This window comes from Vicugna pacos, chromosome 7 (genome assembly GCF_048564905.1).
Source record: "Vicugna pacos chromosome 7, VicPac4, whole genome shotgun sequence".
Classification (NCBI taxonomy): domain Eukaryota; kingdom Metazoa; phylum Chordata; class Mammalia; order Artiodactyla; family Camelidae; genus Vicugna; species Vicugna pacos.
Window position 1 is genome coordinate 1,175,602 of NC_132993.1, and position 17,349 is coordinate 1,192,950.

Genomic DNA, 17,349 nt, shown 5'->3' on the forward strand with positions numbered 1-17,349 from the left:
ACGACACACCAGGCTCTGGGACACACACTCACCTACACTAACGAGGCTGAAGCGGGGGCAGCCGGCTCACCGCCATGGGGCTCCAGGGAGACTCACCTCTGACAAAGGCGGCATTTCACACCTGAAGACAGAAGTGCATTGCTCAAACACAGCAGCACCGCAACCACTGGCGGGCCTAACAAGTGACACTGAATGTCCAGTCCTCACGTCGGAACAGGCTCCTGACAGACCTGAGGTCTGCACACACACGGCACCGCATCACATGGGAGGGTAACGCGGGAGTAGTTTTTAGAATCTCCGTGTGGAGGAAGGCTTACTCTAAGAAAGAAATACCACATCACACATTGGGTCTATGTTACTGTCTGTCATTATTTAATAATGATAAATTTGACCACGTAAAATTAAACCTTTCCACACAGAAAAACATCATAATCAAGGGTAGAAGAGTGGCCAAGTGGGGAGAAGCATTTGTAACACTGCAAAACCAACTATTTGTAAAGCCTTAATAATAATCAACAATCAAACAGAAAAGTTAGCAAAAGCTATGAACAGTACACAGGGAGATCTTTTAAACATAAGAACTTCATCTTTACTCATTTTAGGAAAAAATGCAATAAGCACACAATGAAACAGGCTCTGTACCCTGTCTAACTGGCAAACTTTAAACTGAGATAACATGCCAGGAGGACAACGGAGGAGCAGCTTTCACGCACTGATACGATTTTCTTCAAGGGCAATTTGGAAACAACTACAAAACTTTAAAATGTACACGGCCTTTGGCCCAGCACTTCGACATTTAACCTGCAAATACTAGCTGGCACATATACAGGGATATGCACTGCAATGACGTTTAAATTAGCAAAAAAGCTGAAAACAACCTAAATGGCTATTAAAATACATGACAGCTAAGTAAGTTACAGAACATTACATGAAGTATCATACACAATTTTCTTTTTTAAAGGCACAGATCTGTTTGCACTGATCTGAACTCTCTCCAGACAGAGTACCGGGGCAGAAGGGAATTACAGCAGACGGCTCAGCACGCTCCACGTGTGTTCAAACAAGAGGAGAGGGCAGCGATGCCCACCTCAGTGGCTCTCCTCTCAGAGCAGGCTCTGCTCAGAGCAGGCTCCAGGAGGACAGGAGGAGCCCAGCAACAGACCGCGATGAGGGCGAGGGATGCAGGAGGGGACAGCGGGGGAAAGGCAGGGAGGCTTTTGTTTGCATCTTTATCTTCTACTGCTTGAATTATAATCCATGTACATGTAATACTTTCTCATTGTTTTAAAATAAGAAACTATTAACTTCTTTAAAATAAGAATCTTTAAACTTCTTTAAAGTTTAAAGAATTTAAATTTAAAATAATGACACTATTTAAGAACAAAAGCTTTTAAAAACAGCTCAACATAACCAAGACTAAGTTCACAGTTAAGCGGACTGCAGGAAGAGGACAAGGTGCCAGCGAACAGCACATTCAGATTTTGACTCCTAGCAAGTTCTTGGTTTCAACTTATTATTCTTGGACTATCTTTTACCTCCTAGGTTCCACTGGCCTAGAAAACAAGGGGAGTCCTAGCAGCAGTCAGTCACACGCCAGTTTTGCATCCACACTGACGACTGACTGCCCTGCCCCACTGGACACAAGCCGCTTTCAGAGCTGGCCGCCCACCTCACGGCTGTGGCGCTGCGCCCACTCACCAACACGGAACAGCGGTACATCACGGCAGACTCCCTATCTGATCTCTTAGCTTCAGGCATGTTGTCTTCTCCTCGGTTCTGCAAGCTAAATATGGCCAAACTTCACAAATACCATTAATAAAGATGTTTTTTTAAATGGGGAAAAATGCTTTCTTCATGCTAATGAATTAAATGGTAACAAAATGAAGTATTTAAAAAGTAAGTCATATACAGTTTAAATTAGATGTCATTAAGTCTCAGAATAAAAAAAACTGTATCATCAAAAATTTGAATATAGCTCAAGGTAAATTTATGTAACATGACAAGGTCCATAAAGCCAAATGCTCAAACTGACCACTAAACATTTGTAAAAAGAACTTTAGCACGTTAATTAATACCTCACATTTTAAAAAAAACCATGAGGTTTCCTATGCTTCCTCTGTCTGGGTCATCTTCCATTAGCAATTTACTCCACTCAGCAATGTAAACAGAAGAGTGTCACATCCGTTTCAAGTTAGTATATTTCCCCACTCTCAGGTATTAACACAATACTAGTAGTTATGCACAAATCGAAGAATATGCAAGTAAAATACTTCCTTTTGAGTTAATTAAAATGTTAAGAGTTATCAAAAGGTTTATTTTTGAGTAACATGAAGCCTACGATTTGTGGGCTTTCCCTATTTTTGCAGGTCTGTGAGGAGGACCCTTTGTGAAAGTATGCGAGCAACCAAGCTCACAAACACGCAAAATGCTTAAGGTGCCTGAAAACACAGCAAGTTACTAATAAGATACGACTCCCAGTTCAAACAATAAGAGAAAAAGACTAGAACAAAACTCACACACATATTAACAGTGTCATTCCTAAGTCGTGCGTGGACTCCAAATAGGTAATTTGCTTTATATGTTTCAGTGTATTTAAATTTTTCATGATAAACGTTACTTTATAATCAGAAAAGAGCTAACTTTAAAGTACCAAAACATAGTTAACAGTCTTACAGTCACTGGGGGGAAAGGGGAGTGGCAAGGGATAAATTTGGGAATTCAAGATTTGCAAATATTAACTACTATATATAAAAACAGATTAAAAATAAATTTCTTCTGTATAGCACGGAATTATATTCAATACCTTGTAATAACTTTTAATGAAAAAGAATATGACAATGAATATATGTATATGTATGACTGGGGAAAAAAATGCCTCATCTTCAAAAAAAAAAAAAAGATTCAGGAAATAGAAAAAAAATGACAAAAAAGCTACTCATTTTCCCTCTTTTATTGAAGTTCCCTAAACTCAACATTCTAAATTTAAACCAAATGTTCTAAAGGAGGTTGCTCTGAAATAGGAATAGTACATTCCTTTCAATGGTTTCCAGAGGCTCTTATTTAATACATGCATATTACACGAGAAAAGAAAATTTCCTTCATTTAAATGTTAAAATGTATGTTACTATCTTAAATAAAAATGTATGTATAAACATTCAAAAAATGCAATAGTTTAAATCCCATTATAATAAATTCCAAAAGACTTTCTTTTCTTACCCCCAAACCATGTGATGATTATGTTAATTACTGTTTTAATGTCGAGACCCAGGAAACAGCCTGCACGTATGTATCTATCAACAGCAAAGTGGTTACATGACACAAACCATGTGATGGAATATTACGCATCCACAAAAATAACCACACAGACCTAAAGGTGCTGGCACAGAATTATCACTAGGATGCAGTGCTTGAGAGAAGAATGTGCTCTGCTCTCCTTTTTATTTAAAAAGGTCAGGGGATATGTTTATTTATATTTACTCTAGTTCTGAAAAAATACTAAGGAAATTGGTAACGTTTGGAGTCTCAACAAGAGGAAGACTTCATTATATGCCCTTTGGAAGAATCTCAGTTTTCATAACCTTTTTCAATTAAAATAAGGTAACTGTTTTAAAAGGGCCACTGGATATAGAAACATTATTAGACCAAGGAGGATTAATGATAATCTAATTTAATTTTCTCATTATCAAGAATTATGACTTTCCCATTACAAGACGTGAAAAAGAGAAGCCCAGACGGTCGTGGAGATGAGCATTTTTTCAAGTTCCCATTATACTTTTTACAATTTCATCTTATGCAACAACGATGTGATACGAACTGTGCTGTTTGCCAACATGCTAGAGTTCACTAACGTTCCTTAAAAAATTATAAAGAGCATTAAAGCTGCATTATAAGGAAAATTAATTCAAAAAGACACAGGACTGTTAACGCACCTTCTCAGCACCTGCAGGACATGGTCCTCGACTTGCCAGACAGGTACAGGAAAACTTAAGCAGAGCAGGGACAGAAACAAGACATGCAGGCTACACACACCCAGTCGAGGCTCAGTGCACAGACCAGGGCTCACATCATGGAGCCTCGTGGTTCTCACTAAATGACTTGGAATCTCTGAACCCTGATTTCTTCCTCCACGGGACACAAGCACCTCTTCCGCACAGAGCAGGAGCCAAGATGAGATGGGAGTGCAGCGCCCTGCAGGGGACAGACAGACGCTGAGGATAGCAGCACAGGTAACTGTAACAAGTAAGGAAAGAAAACAAACACCTGGAGACAAAACGCCCTCAGGGTTCACTACACTGCGCTCTGCGACCACACACAGCCGCCCAGAGGCAGCACCTCACTGCAAGGCCAGGGAGTGGAAGCCCACGTCATGTGTTCTAGACAACAAAGCTTATCGCAGGTCTTCACAACATGTGCACTCTGGCCAAGCAATCCAGCTTCTTTCTGCAATTTATCCTAAAAAATAATTATAAATCATTGGCTATAAAGATGTTGTTCACAATAAAAAAGAAACAACCTCAATGTTCAAAAGTGAAGGACAAACATGTATACTTCATACCGAGTTCATACAAAGAACAGCTACGGCAATTTTAAAAAGAGAACAAAGCTGGATTTTAGAAAATACTCCAATCCTCAGCTGAAGGACAACCCACAGTATAAACGTCTCTTTAAACGGCGGCGTAGCTGATCTGCAACGCTGTGTCAGTTTCGGGTGCACAGCAAAGTGACTCAGTTATACACACGTGTGTATACATCTGGTCCTTTCCGCAGTCCTTTTCCAGCAAAGGTCGCTACAAGATATTGAATACAGTTCCCTGTGCTGCACAGTAGGTCCTTGTTGTTCATCTATTTTATGCATAGTAGTGTGTGCATCTGTTAATTTCAAACTCCTAATTTATCTCTCCCCACCCTGCTTTCCCCTTTGGTCGCGTAAGCTTGTTTCCTGTGTCTGTGAGTCTGCCTCTGTTTTGTAAGTAAGTTCATTTGCACCATTTTTTTTAGATTCCACGTGTAAGCGATATCATGTAACAGCTCTCTTCCGCTGTCTGACTTACTTCACTTAGTTGCATAATCTCTGGATCCATCCATGTTGCTGCAAATGGCATGATTTCATCCTTTTGCCTTGCCTGGGAGAAGGGAGCTTCAAGTCAGTCCTCTCTCTCTCCAGTTTTCCGAGCTCTTCTAGTTTACCGGTTCCTCTGCCTGTGCTGGTTCCAGACTGGTGGAGCCCGTCCCCCCACCATAAGCAGAGGGGGGCAACAGTGACGCACTCAGTTCAGGCCCTGGGCGCTCCCCCTGCTCTCTCAGATCGCCGGCTCTGGGGAGGCCAGCTGCCCTGCTATGAGGACACTCAGGCGGCCCTAAGGGGACATCCAAGTGGCAGGGAGGTGGAGTGAGTTAGTGACCCAGTGCTGACTTCCAGGCTCGGCCTGCACCAGGCTGGCGTCCGAGAGCCCCTGAGCCAGAAGCACCCAGAGCTGCTCCCATACACCTGCCCCACAGAACAGAAGAACAAAAGTAGTGCTCTAGGCCACTCTTAGGCATGAACAGAGAACGTGTCCTTTATTCACCGTTAATTCAGAAACTGGTAAAGCAGAGATCACAACTGTTCAGACTGACATAATTTAAGTGCAGACTGCAGTACCGTTTTGCAATCTGTTTTCATTAAAACGACACATTTAATACCTGTAATGAATAGACATCAATAAATTACAACACTAACAAACATACATCATGACCACTTTAAGTAGCTTTATAGTACCTCACTGCATGTATTACTACCATTTGTTTAACAAATTTCCTGCTGTTAGACATTTAGGTTGTTTTGAATTTTTCAATGTTGTAAGTAATGCCACAAACAAAATCTTTTCTTTCCCGGGCCCTATCAAATTAGTTTCTGAAAACAAATTTCTAAAAGTAGAATTACCGGAGTGGAGGGGCCGGACCTGTCTGAGACTCTGCACACACACCACCAGACCGCCCCTCTGGGAGGCTGGGCCGGCGGACGCTGCCACCCACACCCCCAGCAAGTATTTCTGTCTTTAACTCGGTCAGCACAGAAGACGACGGACTCTGGACAAACCGCACCAGAAGAAAGGTGCTGCTCCTGCCTTCACGCCGGCAGGCCACGCTGGCCACATAAGGTTTCGTGAAGAGGCCGTGGCAGTGGGACGAGGCATGAAACGAGGGTCAGAGTCAAAGAACAAGGTGCTTAACTCCCGACCTCCCAGGTGCCAGCGTTCTTTACAGCTGCAGGAATAAAGGCAAAGCCACTGAGGGAAGCTCTCTACTGCTTCTGCGGCGCCCTCTTCAGAAGGCTCGTCTAGGTCCTATGAGGTGACCTACTCACCGACTAACTCAGAAACCTAGCTGGCAGCTAGCTCCACAGCCCAAGCACATCAGCACACAGGAGCATGCACAGCCAGACAGGGCCCGGGTGAGGCAGGCCAGCGTCCGGGCACAGAGCTTACGGAGGCGCTCACTCTCGGGGCTGTAACCCAAGCACCCTCAGTGCCTTGCTGGTCTCACCCAGGCTCTGCAGACAAGTCCAAAGAGAACTACACAAGTGGTCTCGTCCTTCTATTCCACCAGATCAAGAGTTCTTGACCTTACCTGCTGCAGGAAACACAGGTTTTTGGTCTCATCTGTGCAGGCTGCAGATAATTACATTCAAGAGAACAGATGCAGTGCTGCTGCTGGATAAAACAGTATAAAGTAAAGAACACCAGTCCTGACAGTAAATTAACATTTTAAAATCTCATCTATGAAAACATCCCTATTTCACCTGAAGCCAGATCTGCGAGAAACAGCTCCATGTTCCGCTGCAACACAAGACAGAGGAGAATGACAACACATACACCAAATGTCACCTTTTCCAAGTAAAGCAGCATGGAAATTTTTAAAGTTAAAATATTTCAGGTAAGACCTTCAATTACACAATAGAGGGCAGCTTTATAAAATTGGCCGATCAGAGTGCCTATCATCTGAAGAGTGGTCTAGACCAGTCAGAAGGGGAAACCACAATTACAGAGCTGGCCTCAGCAGCCCTGGAGCGCAGCTGACTGGAGGCCAGCGGCACCCTAGTACCAAACTAGAATAAGACACGACGAGAAATGAACTACAGACGGATCTCTCTTATGAACATGGATGCAAAACCCCACACAAAATACCAGGAAACTGAACCCAACAATGTGTAGAAAGAATTACGAATCACAGCAAAGTGGGACTTCTCCCAGGTACGCAGGGCTGGTTTAAGCTCAGAAAGCCCTTAGTGCCATCCACCATGGCAACTGGCTAAAGAAAGTCGTACGATCCTATCAGCAGATGCGTTAAAAAGCATTTAACAGAACCCAGCACCCATTCGTGATAAAAAGTCTCAGTGAACTAGTACTAGAGGGGAACTTCCGCAACTTGGTAAGGAACCACCACAAACACCTACAGCTAATATCACACTTAATGGTGAGAAACTAGAAACTTCCCAGTAAGACCAGGAATAAGGCAAGGATGTCCTCTTGTCACCCCGTCTTTGACATCATACTGCAAGGCCTGGATAATGTAGTAAAACAAGAAAAGGAAATAAAAGGGAAGATAGGGAAGAAAGAAATAAAACTGTCTTTGGTCACAGATGGCATAACTGTCCACGTAGAAAGTCCCAAAGAATTAACAAAAAACCTCCCAAAACTACTAAGGGACTATAGCAACACAGCAGGATACAAGGTTAATACACAAAAGTCAACTTGCATTCCATGTAGCAGCAATGAACAATTAAAATTTCAAATTAAAAAAAATGTTTCCACTATGGAAAGAATATTAAGGTTCCTCAAAAAATTAAAAACAGAACTTCTTCCTGATCCAGCAATCTCGTATCTATCCAATGGAAACGGAAACAGGACGCAGAACAGGTATCTGCACCCTGATACTGCAGCACTACTCACAGTGATCAAGATATGAAACAACCTAAGTATCCATCAAACAGATGAGTAGATTAAAAAAGGTGTAGTGTGTGCACACAATGGAGTATTATCCACCCACAAAAAAGAAGGAATTCTGCCATTTTAAAAACATGGATGGACCTTGAGGGCCTTGTGCTAAGTGAAATACGCCGTAAGAGAGAGAGACAAGTACTGTATCATATCACTTATACACAGAGTCTTAAAAAAAAAAAAGTCAAACATTTACAAACAGAGTAGAAAAGTATCTGTCAGGGGTCAGGGGGCGTGGAATAGGGAAAAGTTGGTAAACCATAAATACAAAACTGCCTTCATATACACCAGCAACGAACATCTGGAATTTGAAATTTAAAACACAGGATCTGTGTACTCCAATGTTTATAGCAGCATACTTTACAATAGCCAAGGCATAGAAACAACCTAAATGTCCATCAACAGATGACTGGATAAAGAAGTTGTGGTATATTTATAAAATGGAATACTACTCAGCCATAAAAATGCTATCTGCAGCAACATGGATGGACCTGGAGAATATCATTGTAAGTGAAGTTAGCCAGAAAGAAAAAGAAAAATACCATATGATACCACTTACATGAGGAATCTAAAAAAACAAAAGCAAAAAGCCCCACAAATGAACTTATTTGCAAAGCAGAAAAAAACTCACATACATAGAAAACAAACTTATGGTTACAGAGGAGGGATAAATTGGGAGTTAGGAATTTGCAGATGCTAACTACCATATATAAAACAGATAAACAACAAGTTAATACTGTACAGCACAGGGAACTACATTCAATATCTTGTAGTGACCTTTAATAAAAAAGAACATGAAAAGGGATATGTGCATGTATATGTATGACTGAGACATGATGCTATGCACCAGAAACTGACACGCTGCAAACTGACTATATTTCAATAAAATAATTACTTAATTAAAGGGTAAAAAAAAAAAAACAACTCCACAGTATCATTTATATCAGCATGAGAAAAATGATATACTTCGGTCTAAACCTAACTACATATATATATACACACACACACACATATACTGAGATAGAAGGAAAGACATTGTCTATCTGAGGTAAACTACCAAAGTCTGATGCATGAAATGAAAGAACTAAAGCGCTGGAGAGACACTCCATGTTGGACAGGAAGACTCAGTACTGTCAAGATCAGTTCTTCTTAACTTGCTTGACCTACAGATTCAACACAATCTCAGTCAAAACCCCAGTAAGTTACTTTGTGAATATCAACAAACTGACTCAAGGCTGGTATGGAAAGGCAAAAGACCCAGAAGAGCCAACGCAATGCTAAAGCAACAACAACAACAATTAGGAGGACTGACACTACTCGACTTTCAAGACTTAATATAAAGCTACAGAAATCAAAACAGTATAGTATTGGCAAAAACAAAACAAACAACCCCAAGAAACAAACAGACCAATGGAACAGAGTAGAGAGCCCAGAAACAGGCCCACAAAAATACAGCCAACTGATCTTTGACAAAGGAGCAAAGGTAATTCAATGAAGAAAGGACAGCTTTCCATCAAACATGTTGGAACAACTGGATATCTACCTGTGAAAACAGAAAAAAAGAAAATCTAGACCCAGACCTTAAAACCTTTCACAAAAATTAACCCAAAATGGATCACACACCTAGATGAAAGATACAAAACTATACAACTACTAGAAGCTAACACAGGAGAAGAGCTGGGTGACCTTGTGTTTGGAGATGACTTTTTAGACACAACATAAGAAACATAATGTGTGAAAAAAAATTGATAAAACTGGACTTCATTACAATTAAAAGCTTCTGCTCTGCAAAAGACACTGCTAACTGAATGAAAAGACAAGCTAAAAACCGGGAGAAAGTATATCCAAAAGAAGTATCTGAAAAAAAGACTTGTATGTGTACAAAATACACTAAAAACATATATAGGAACTCTTGAAGCTCACCAGTAAGAAAACAAAGAACCCAGTTAAAAAATGAGTCAAAGACCTCAACAGACACCCCAGCACAGAAGATACACAGATGGCAAACAAGCACATCTGAAAAGACTCTCCACACTGTGGGGCATCAGGGAACGCAGATCAGACCAGTCAGATACCACTACACACCTATCAGAACGGCCAAGATCGAACACTGACAACACCAAACCCTGGCGAGGACGTGACACAGCAGGAGCTGCAGTCACTGCGGGGTGAGGGGGATACAAAATGGTGCAGCCACTCTGGAAGACAGTTTGGTGGTTAGTTACAAAACTCAACACAACCTCAGCACAGGATCCAGCAATCGTGCTCCCGGCATTAACCCACAGGAAGTGAGAACTCTGCACACACAAACCCTGCATGTGGATGTTTACAGCAGCCTTACCATAACTGCTAAAACCTGGAGGCAACCAAGACGTCCTTCAGCAGGTGAATGGATAAACTGGTGCATCCAGACAATGGAATACTACTCAGCCATTTGGGGAGTGGGGATGGTATCAGTCAACAGAGAGCAACTTTAAAAGTTTATTCCTAAGAGAAAGAAGCCAGTCTGAAAAGGTCAAAACCCACAGAATGTACACCACGTGGTGTGAACCCTAATAAAAATTAAGGACTTAATAATTATACATCAACACACATAGCCCACTGGCACATGAAAAGATGCTCAATATTCCTAATTATTAGCGACATGCAAATCAAAACTACAGTCGAGTAACACTCACACCAGTCAGAACGGTCATCATTAAAAAGTCCACAAACAATAAATGCTGGAGGGTGTGGAGAAAAGGGAACCCTGCTACACTGTTGGTAGAAATGTAATTTGGTGCAACCACTATGAAAAACAGTACGGTAAGTCCTTAAAAAACTAAAAATAGAGAGGGGAGGGTATAGCTCAAGTGGTGGAGCACATGCTTAGCATTCATGAGGCTCTGGGTTCAATCCTCAGCACCTCCCCTAAAAGTAAGTAAACCTGATTACCTCCCCCTCAAAAAACAACAACCAACACACACACACATACAGACAAAACCCTAAAAATAGAATTACCATATGATCCAGCAATCCCACTCCTGGACATATACCTGGAGGAAACTAATTCAAAAGGACACATGCACCCCAATGTTCACAGCAGCACTATTTACAATAGCCAAGACCTGGAAGCAACCAAATGTCCATCAACAGATGACTGGGTAAAGAAGTTGCAGTGTGTATGCGCACGCACACGCGCACACACAATGGAATACTACTCAGCCACAAAAAAGAATGAAATGCTATTTGTAGCAACATGGATGGACCACGAGATTATCATAACTAAGTGAATTAAATCAGACAAAGAAAGACAAACATCATATGTCATCACTTATATGTGGACTCTAAAAAAAATGATGCAAATGAACTTATTTACAAAACAGAAATAGACTCAGATATAGAAAGCAAACTTATGGTTACCAAAGGGGAAAGGGGGTGGGGAGGGATAAATTAGGTTTGGGACTAGCAAATACAAACCACTATATATAAACAGATAAATAACAAGGTCCTACTGTGGAGCAGAGGGAAATATATTCAATAGCTTATAATAATCTATAATGAAAAAGAACATATATGCATAACTGAATCACTATGCTGTACACCAAAAACTAATACAACATTGTAAATCAACTATACTTCAATAAAATAAAGAAATAAAACTTTTTTAATTTAAAAACTTATGTATCAACATTGGTCAATCAATTGTAACAAACATATCACATTATGGCAAGAGGTAAATAACAGAGAAAACAACATGGGGTGGAGATGGAGTGTGTGAGAACTCTGTACTTTCCCAATTTCTATAAACCTAAAACTTCTCTAAAAATGTCTGTTAATAAAAAGTTAAAAAACACGCAAGCTATCAAGCTACAAAGAGGCATGGAGAAAACTTAAATGCGTATTGCTAAGTGAAAGAAGCCAATCTGAAGAGGCTACACACAGTATGGTTTCAACTACAGGCCGTTCTAGAAAAAGCAAAACTATGGAGACAGTAAAAAGATCAGTGGTGGCAGAGGGGAAGAGGGGTAGGGGCAAGGATGGAGAGGTAAAGAACAGCGAATTTTTAGGGCAACAAACAGTTACATGTGATACTGTACTGGTGGCTAATGTCATTACACAACTCTTCAAAACCCACATAAAGTACAACATATAGAATGAACTTTCCTGTACTGATGCTGGTTCATCAATCGTAACAAATGAAGCACACTAAGGCAACATGGTGGTAACGGGAAGTGTGAGGTGGAGGGGGAGACATGAGGAAACTCGATTTTCTGTAAACCTAAAAATTCTCCATAAAATAAAGTACATCAATTTTTTAAAGCAATGGACAAACGTTAAGGAAATATTAATTCCACTGCCATGCTTACCTCAACTATCCATGGAAAGGTAGAAAGGAAATTTTAATTTCCTTCCTCCTGTCTTTAAACTTTGCTATTTCCACATCCACTTCTTTTCTTTAAATCCTGAAACATTTCCCTCTTCTGCTCACACCTGATCCCTCCACTCTTGCCTCCCCCAGGACTGACAGCACTGCCGCCCCCTCTCCTAGCTCCTTTGCCGGTCAATACACCTGCTCAAGTTTCTCCCGCCCCAAACAAAGAAACCAAAACCTTGCTTTGCACCCTGGGTGCAGCCTTCTTCCGCTTCTCAAAAAGAGTCCACCCGCTTTGGGACTTCCTGTCACCTCTCAATGAGCTGCAGTCTGATTCCCACCCCCACCCCCACCCCGCTCCCCTGGAATATGCTCCCTCCAAGGTTCCCCAGGTCTTCCTGTGTCCCCTGGCACTGCGGTCACTCCTCTTCCCCTGACGTGTGATTCTTTGCTAAGCACTCCCTTCACTTATTAAATGTCGTCCCACAAGACCCCCCTCCGCGCCTTCTCCCTAGATGACTTCACCTATCTGCTTTTAATGCCCAAATCTGCGCACCCAGCCCAGATTTCTTCTCCGTTTCACACGTGTGCCTGTTAGCCCCACTCTGTCCACAGGAACTGAGACATTTCATCCAACAGCCACCCACCTCTTGGAAAGTGGACCTCCCGCCCCTCACACCTAGACTGCTCGACTTGTACCGGACTCCAACGCCTTCTCTAGACTCTGCTTGTGAGGGGAAAGCCTAACTTAGGCCCATCAGATTCCCCCTCCTGAGAAGCAGAACTGAGATTCACTTGTTTCAACTGGACCAGAACTAGGAAACCACATCCCGCCAAGATCCTGTGCAATGGAAAGGGAGGAAGCCGCTCTGCAGAGCGCCGAGAAGCAAGGACACCGCGTAGCCCAGGCGAAGGACTGAGAGCGGCCACGTGCCAAGGTGCTGATGGCTTGGTATCTGGGTATGGTTCTGCCACGACATTCCGTGAGGTACCTACTAAGCCAGCTTCAGTGGCTTTCCATACTGGTAATCAAATGATCCCTGAGATAATCTTCTATGCAGTACAAAGAAAAGAAAAGAAAAGAAAAGAAAAGAAAAGAAAAGAAAAGAAAAGAAAAGAAAAGAAAAGAAAAGAAAAAAGAAAACTGCCAATAAACTATGTCATGCCATCAAGATGTGTCCTGACTTCAGAAATATTACGAAGTGGAAACCTATGCGACTTAGAATCAGTGGAACCGAGTACAGACCTACCCCTTACACCCCTCTGCCCACCTGGAATACTTTCGTCTCCCACTGGCCTAACTCCCCCCACCCCTCAGGACTGGGCCCCAGCCAACTCTTCCCTTTCCCAAGTCAGCCCAAGGGAAAGCCAGATGTGGTAATTACTCTCTATTGTTATTGAACTTTTAATTAAGTTTTTTCTTCACAACTAGATTATAATGAAGGCATGGACTTCTCCTCACAACGTTTCAGACCCTACACAGAACCTTCACAAAGAAACACTGAAAATATTCATTTAATCTGAGGAGAAAAAAGATGTATTTACTCAAAAGGTGGCAACTACTTACTTTCCACTAACCTTAAAAAAGGGAAGACTTCAAATAATTTAAGACATGGGGGAAAGAGCATTTTAAGGTTTTGTTTTTTAAATGAGACAAAGGACTCATGCTGCAACCAAAGAGCACTAAGGAAAATAAGCACATGTGGGTGTTTAAGGTCACTAGATGCTAAGAAACAAAATTAAAAACACAGGGAAACTACACAACCACCAGAACTGCCAAAAGCAGAAGGACTGACAACGCTAAGTGCTGGCAAGAAAGTGGGGCCACCGGAACCTCAGACACTGCAGACTTGCCACCTGGGGAGACACTGCGCCAGAGCTATACCCACGGGTCCTGTGACCCAGCACACAAGAGCACGTGTTCCCCAAGAGACACAAACAAGTACGGACCAACCGCGGTATGTTCAGATAAGGCAACAAAATGAGATGATGAATTCCACTTGTGAGACAGAAGAAACCACATCCAAAAAAAGGGGGACCCCCAAGCACACTGAAAATTCAACAGGCAAAACTAATCTATGGCAACAAAGGATGGAACAGTAATTATCTTCGGAGAGGAAGAATTCAGGACGGAGGGAGCAGGAGGAAGCCTACAGGACGCTGGGAACGCTGCCTGGTGGCAGTGGTGGTCTCGGGGGTGGGTTCATATGTAAAAATCCTTCCAGCCAAACTTACAGGTAATCCCCCAGCATAGATTCCTGTACACCCAACCTCCTGCCAGTGTGAGGGAGCTACAGCGGGCTCCTTCCTCTCCTCTCTCAGGAGAACTGCTCTCAGCTGAGAGGCCAGCAGGGTTCCAGTCCCACCCTCACCCGGGCAGCCTGCAGACAAAGACTAAATGGTAAGGAGATACAAAAATGCCAGCCCCCTTACCTCAAGGGGGCTGAAGCTGCACTTCAACCCAGAAGGCCCAGGTCCCCTGCCCTCTCCTCTTCCCGCCTCAACTTCACCTGCACAAGGATTTCCGCCTCAGGCTCCTCCAGGAGACACATACACTTAACGCTTGTACCTCAATGAAAAGGAGTGGGTGTCGGGGAGGAAAACTGTTTCGCACAGCTGAAAAGATGTGAAATCTCCCTTCAAGGTTCTGATCAATAGGGAACTATTTTCCTCGAAGAAGAGATGTGTTACTCGGTGAGAAAACAAGCCCAACACCCAGCAGGACATGCCGGTGCACTGCTCTGTGACAAATCACAAGGTCCTACATCAACAAAGTGATGTGGACTCTGGTGGTGACCCGCCTGCCACTGGCTTGCTCTGTGTGTGTGCGATCACTCAAGGGCTCCTATCTTACCTGTAAACTAGATCTGAGCCTGAGGTTCTCCTTGGCCTCTTCCAAGAGCACAAATCCTTTGTTCTCATTTGGAATTTTCATGAGTACCCAAGCCACTGAATGTTAGCCACGCCAACTCTGCCGTACCAATACAGCACCTAGTCTGGTTCCTGGTTCTGCACACAGCCACCTCCGGCCAGTCGCCATCGTTCAAAACCCAAAGCTAGAAAATTATCAGCACTCCTCTCCCAACTCCCTACCAGGTTCCCCTCCTCCACCCTCAGAAACCACCAAACACAAAAAAAGAAGAAGAAACCCTCATGTGCACACCTCGACTGCATAACTTTTAAAGGAATAGCCTTAACGTGGTTTTGAGCATCCACCTTAGGGTCATGGGCCAACCGAACCTCAGGGTCACGTACCAGTTAGTAAGCGTAGCATACAGAACATGCTAGCACAGAACACATGAAGCATTTAAACGGCCTTTTAGAAAATTATTTGGTAAACAATCAGCTAGTTATATTCATTTAAACTGTTCAAACACCCTCAGCACGGGGTACCACACCTTTATTTTTAATCTGACAGAACTAAAACAGGTAGGAAAGGGATCCAGCGGAGAACTGGCGGAAAGCAAGCAAATGAAGCAACACTGGCATTGAACTACGGGCAACTCCACTGAATCAAGAGACGGATGCCAGACGGGGCAGCAGAGCAGCTAGTCTGCCCACCCTTACTCGAAACCATTACCTAAGAATACCTGTAAGACCAACGGTAAACAAAAAAGTCCTGGAGTTTCTGCAGAAGTGTTTTCTGAAGGCGGGTACAGAATAACTTTCACAGCCTTGGATTCAAACATGTGGCCGATGGTGAGGAGTTCTGCCTCAATTCCACAAACTGTTGTCGTTAAAACACACACTCTGCTCACTTTCCACTTCAGAAAACAGCCCTAGGCAATCAGTACCCGAGGTCAAGTGCGGTAAGTACCTGGGCTCATTTCTGAAAGAAGCACTGTCTCCTGCCCCGCGTTTTCCACCAAAATTGAAAAGTCTGCCGCCCTCAGCATCCTTGCAGCTTCTGGGCCACTCGGGCCCGCAAAGCCCTTCTCCCCATCAGCCATCCTCCCGGACCTGCTTTCGGCCACTGGGACAGGTGACCCGGCAGCCGGCCTCCCGCGCCGGGGAAGGAGCCCGCGGGCCCCGCCCAGACCTGGGGCCGGGCCCCGCCGCCCGCCCCCGCCCGGTCCCTCCCGGCCCGCGCCCGGCCCCGCCGCCCGAGGCCCCGCGGCGCCGCGCACACGCAGGCCGCCCTTACCTTCCGGCTCGCGCCTCCCAGGGACACCTTGGGCCTCGTTTTGAAATCCCCTTCGAAACTGAACATCTTTACAGCCTATCCCATCGGGGAGGAGCCCGACCCCGAGAGCAGCGGCAGGGCGGGACGGCCCGGAGACGGTCCCCGGCGGGGGCAGCGCGGGGGACGGGTCCCGGCGGGGCGGGCGCGGCGCGGACGAGGCCGCGCCGGGAAAGGACCCCGAGCCCGCCCCGGGCGCTCGGCCCGCCCGGCCTGCCCTCGGCGGGAGGGGCGGCGACACTGGGGGGCGGCCCGCCGCCACCTGCCCCTCATCCACGCGTCCCGCTGCTCCGGCCGAGCCCGAGCGCCGGCAGGGCCGCGGACCCCGCGCCTGCACCGGGAGCAGCGCCGGGAGGAAAGATGGCCGCCGCCGCCGCAGCCGTGCGCCGCCCCGCCGGCGTGCGCGCGCCCGACGCCGACGCCGCGGCGCTCCCCCGGCGGCCCCTCGCGTGCGCGCGCCCGCACGGACGGCGCGTCGGAGCGTGGGAAGGCGCCGCGGCGCGCGGGCTCTGCAGCCGGGGACGGGGGCGGGGCCGGACGGGGGGCGGGGCCGTGGGGCGCGGGGGCGGGGCCGCGCGGAGCCGGGGTGGCCTAGGTGCGGCGCAGGTGCCGCGGGGGCGTGTCGGGGTCGGGCACGAGTAGTCGGGGCGCCTCGGCGCGGGGCAGCCTTCTCCCGGGGGCGCGCGCCCCTAGGGATGCTGGCGAGCTCCGCGCCGGCTGCGCTCCGAGGACGGGTGCAGGGGTTGGTGGACGCCAGGACTCCGAAGCCGGACTCGGATTTTGTTTGTGCGCATTTCCCAGAAGCGGGATCGGAGCTCTCGATAAAAAAACCACCC

General features: G+C 45.1%; 1 protein-coding gene across 4 annotated transcripts in view; it reads right to left on the minus strand.

Annotated features, from left to right (window-relative positions):
• Positions 1-16,919, minus strand: part of UBE3C (ubiquitin protein ligase E3C) — a 100,483-nt gene extending 83,564 nt beyond the window's left edge. For all 4 annotated transcript variants that reach the window (XM_072964053.1, XM_072964054.1, XM_072964055.1 and 1 more), the window contains exon 1: positions 16,478-16,919. In XM_072964053.1, the coding sequence (XP_072820154.1) occupies positions 16,478-16,543 (66 nt within the window). In that variant the 5' untranslated portion in view covers positions 16,544-16,919. The remainder of the gene's footprint in view (positions 1-16,477) is intronic.
• Between the last annotated feature and the right edge of the window lie 430 nt (positions 16,920-17,349).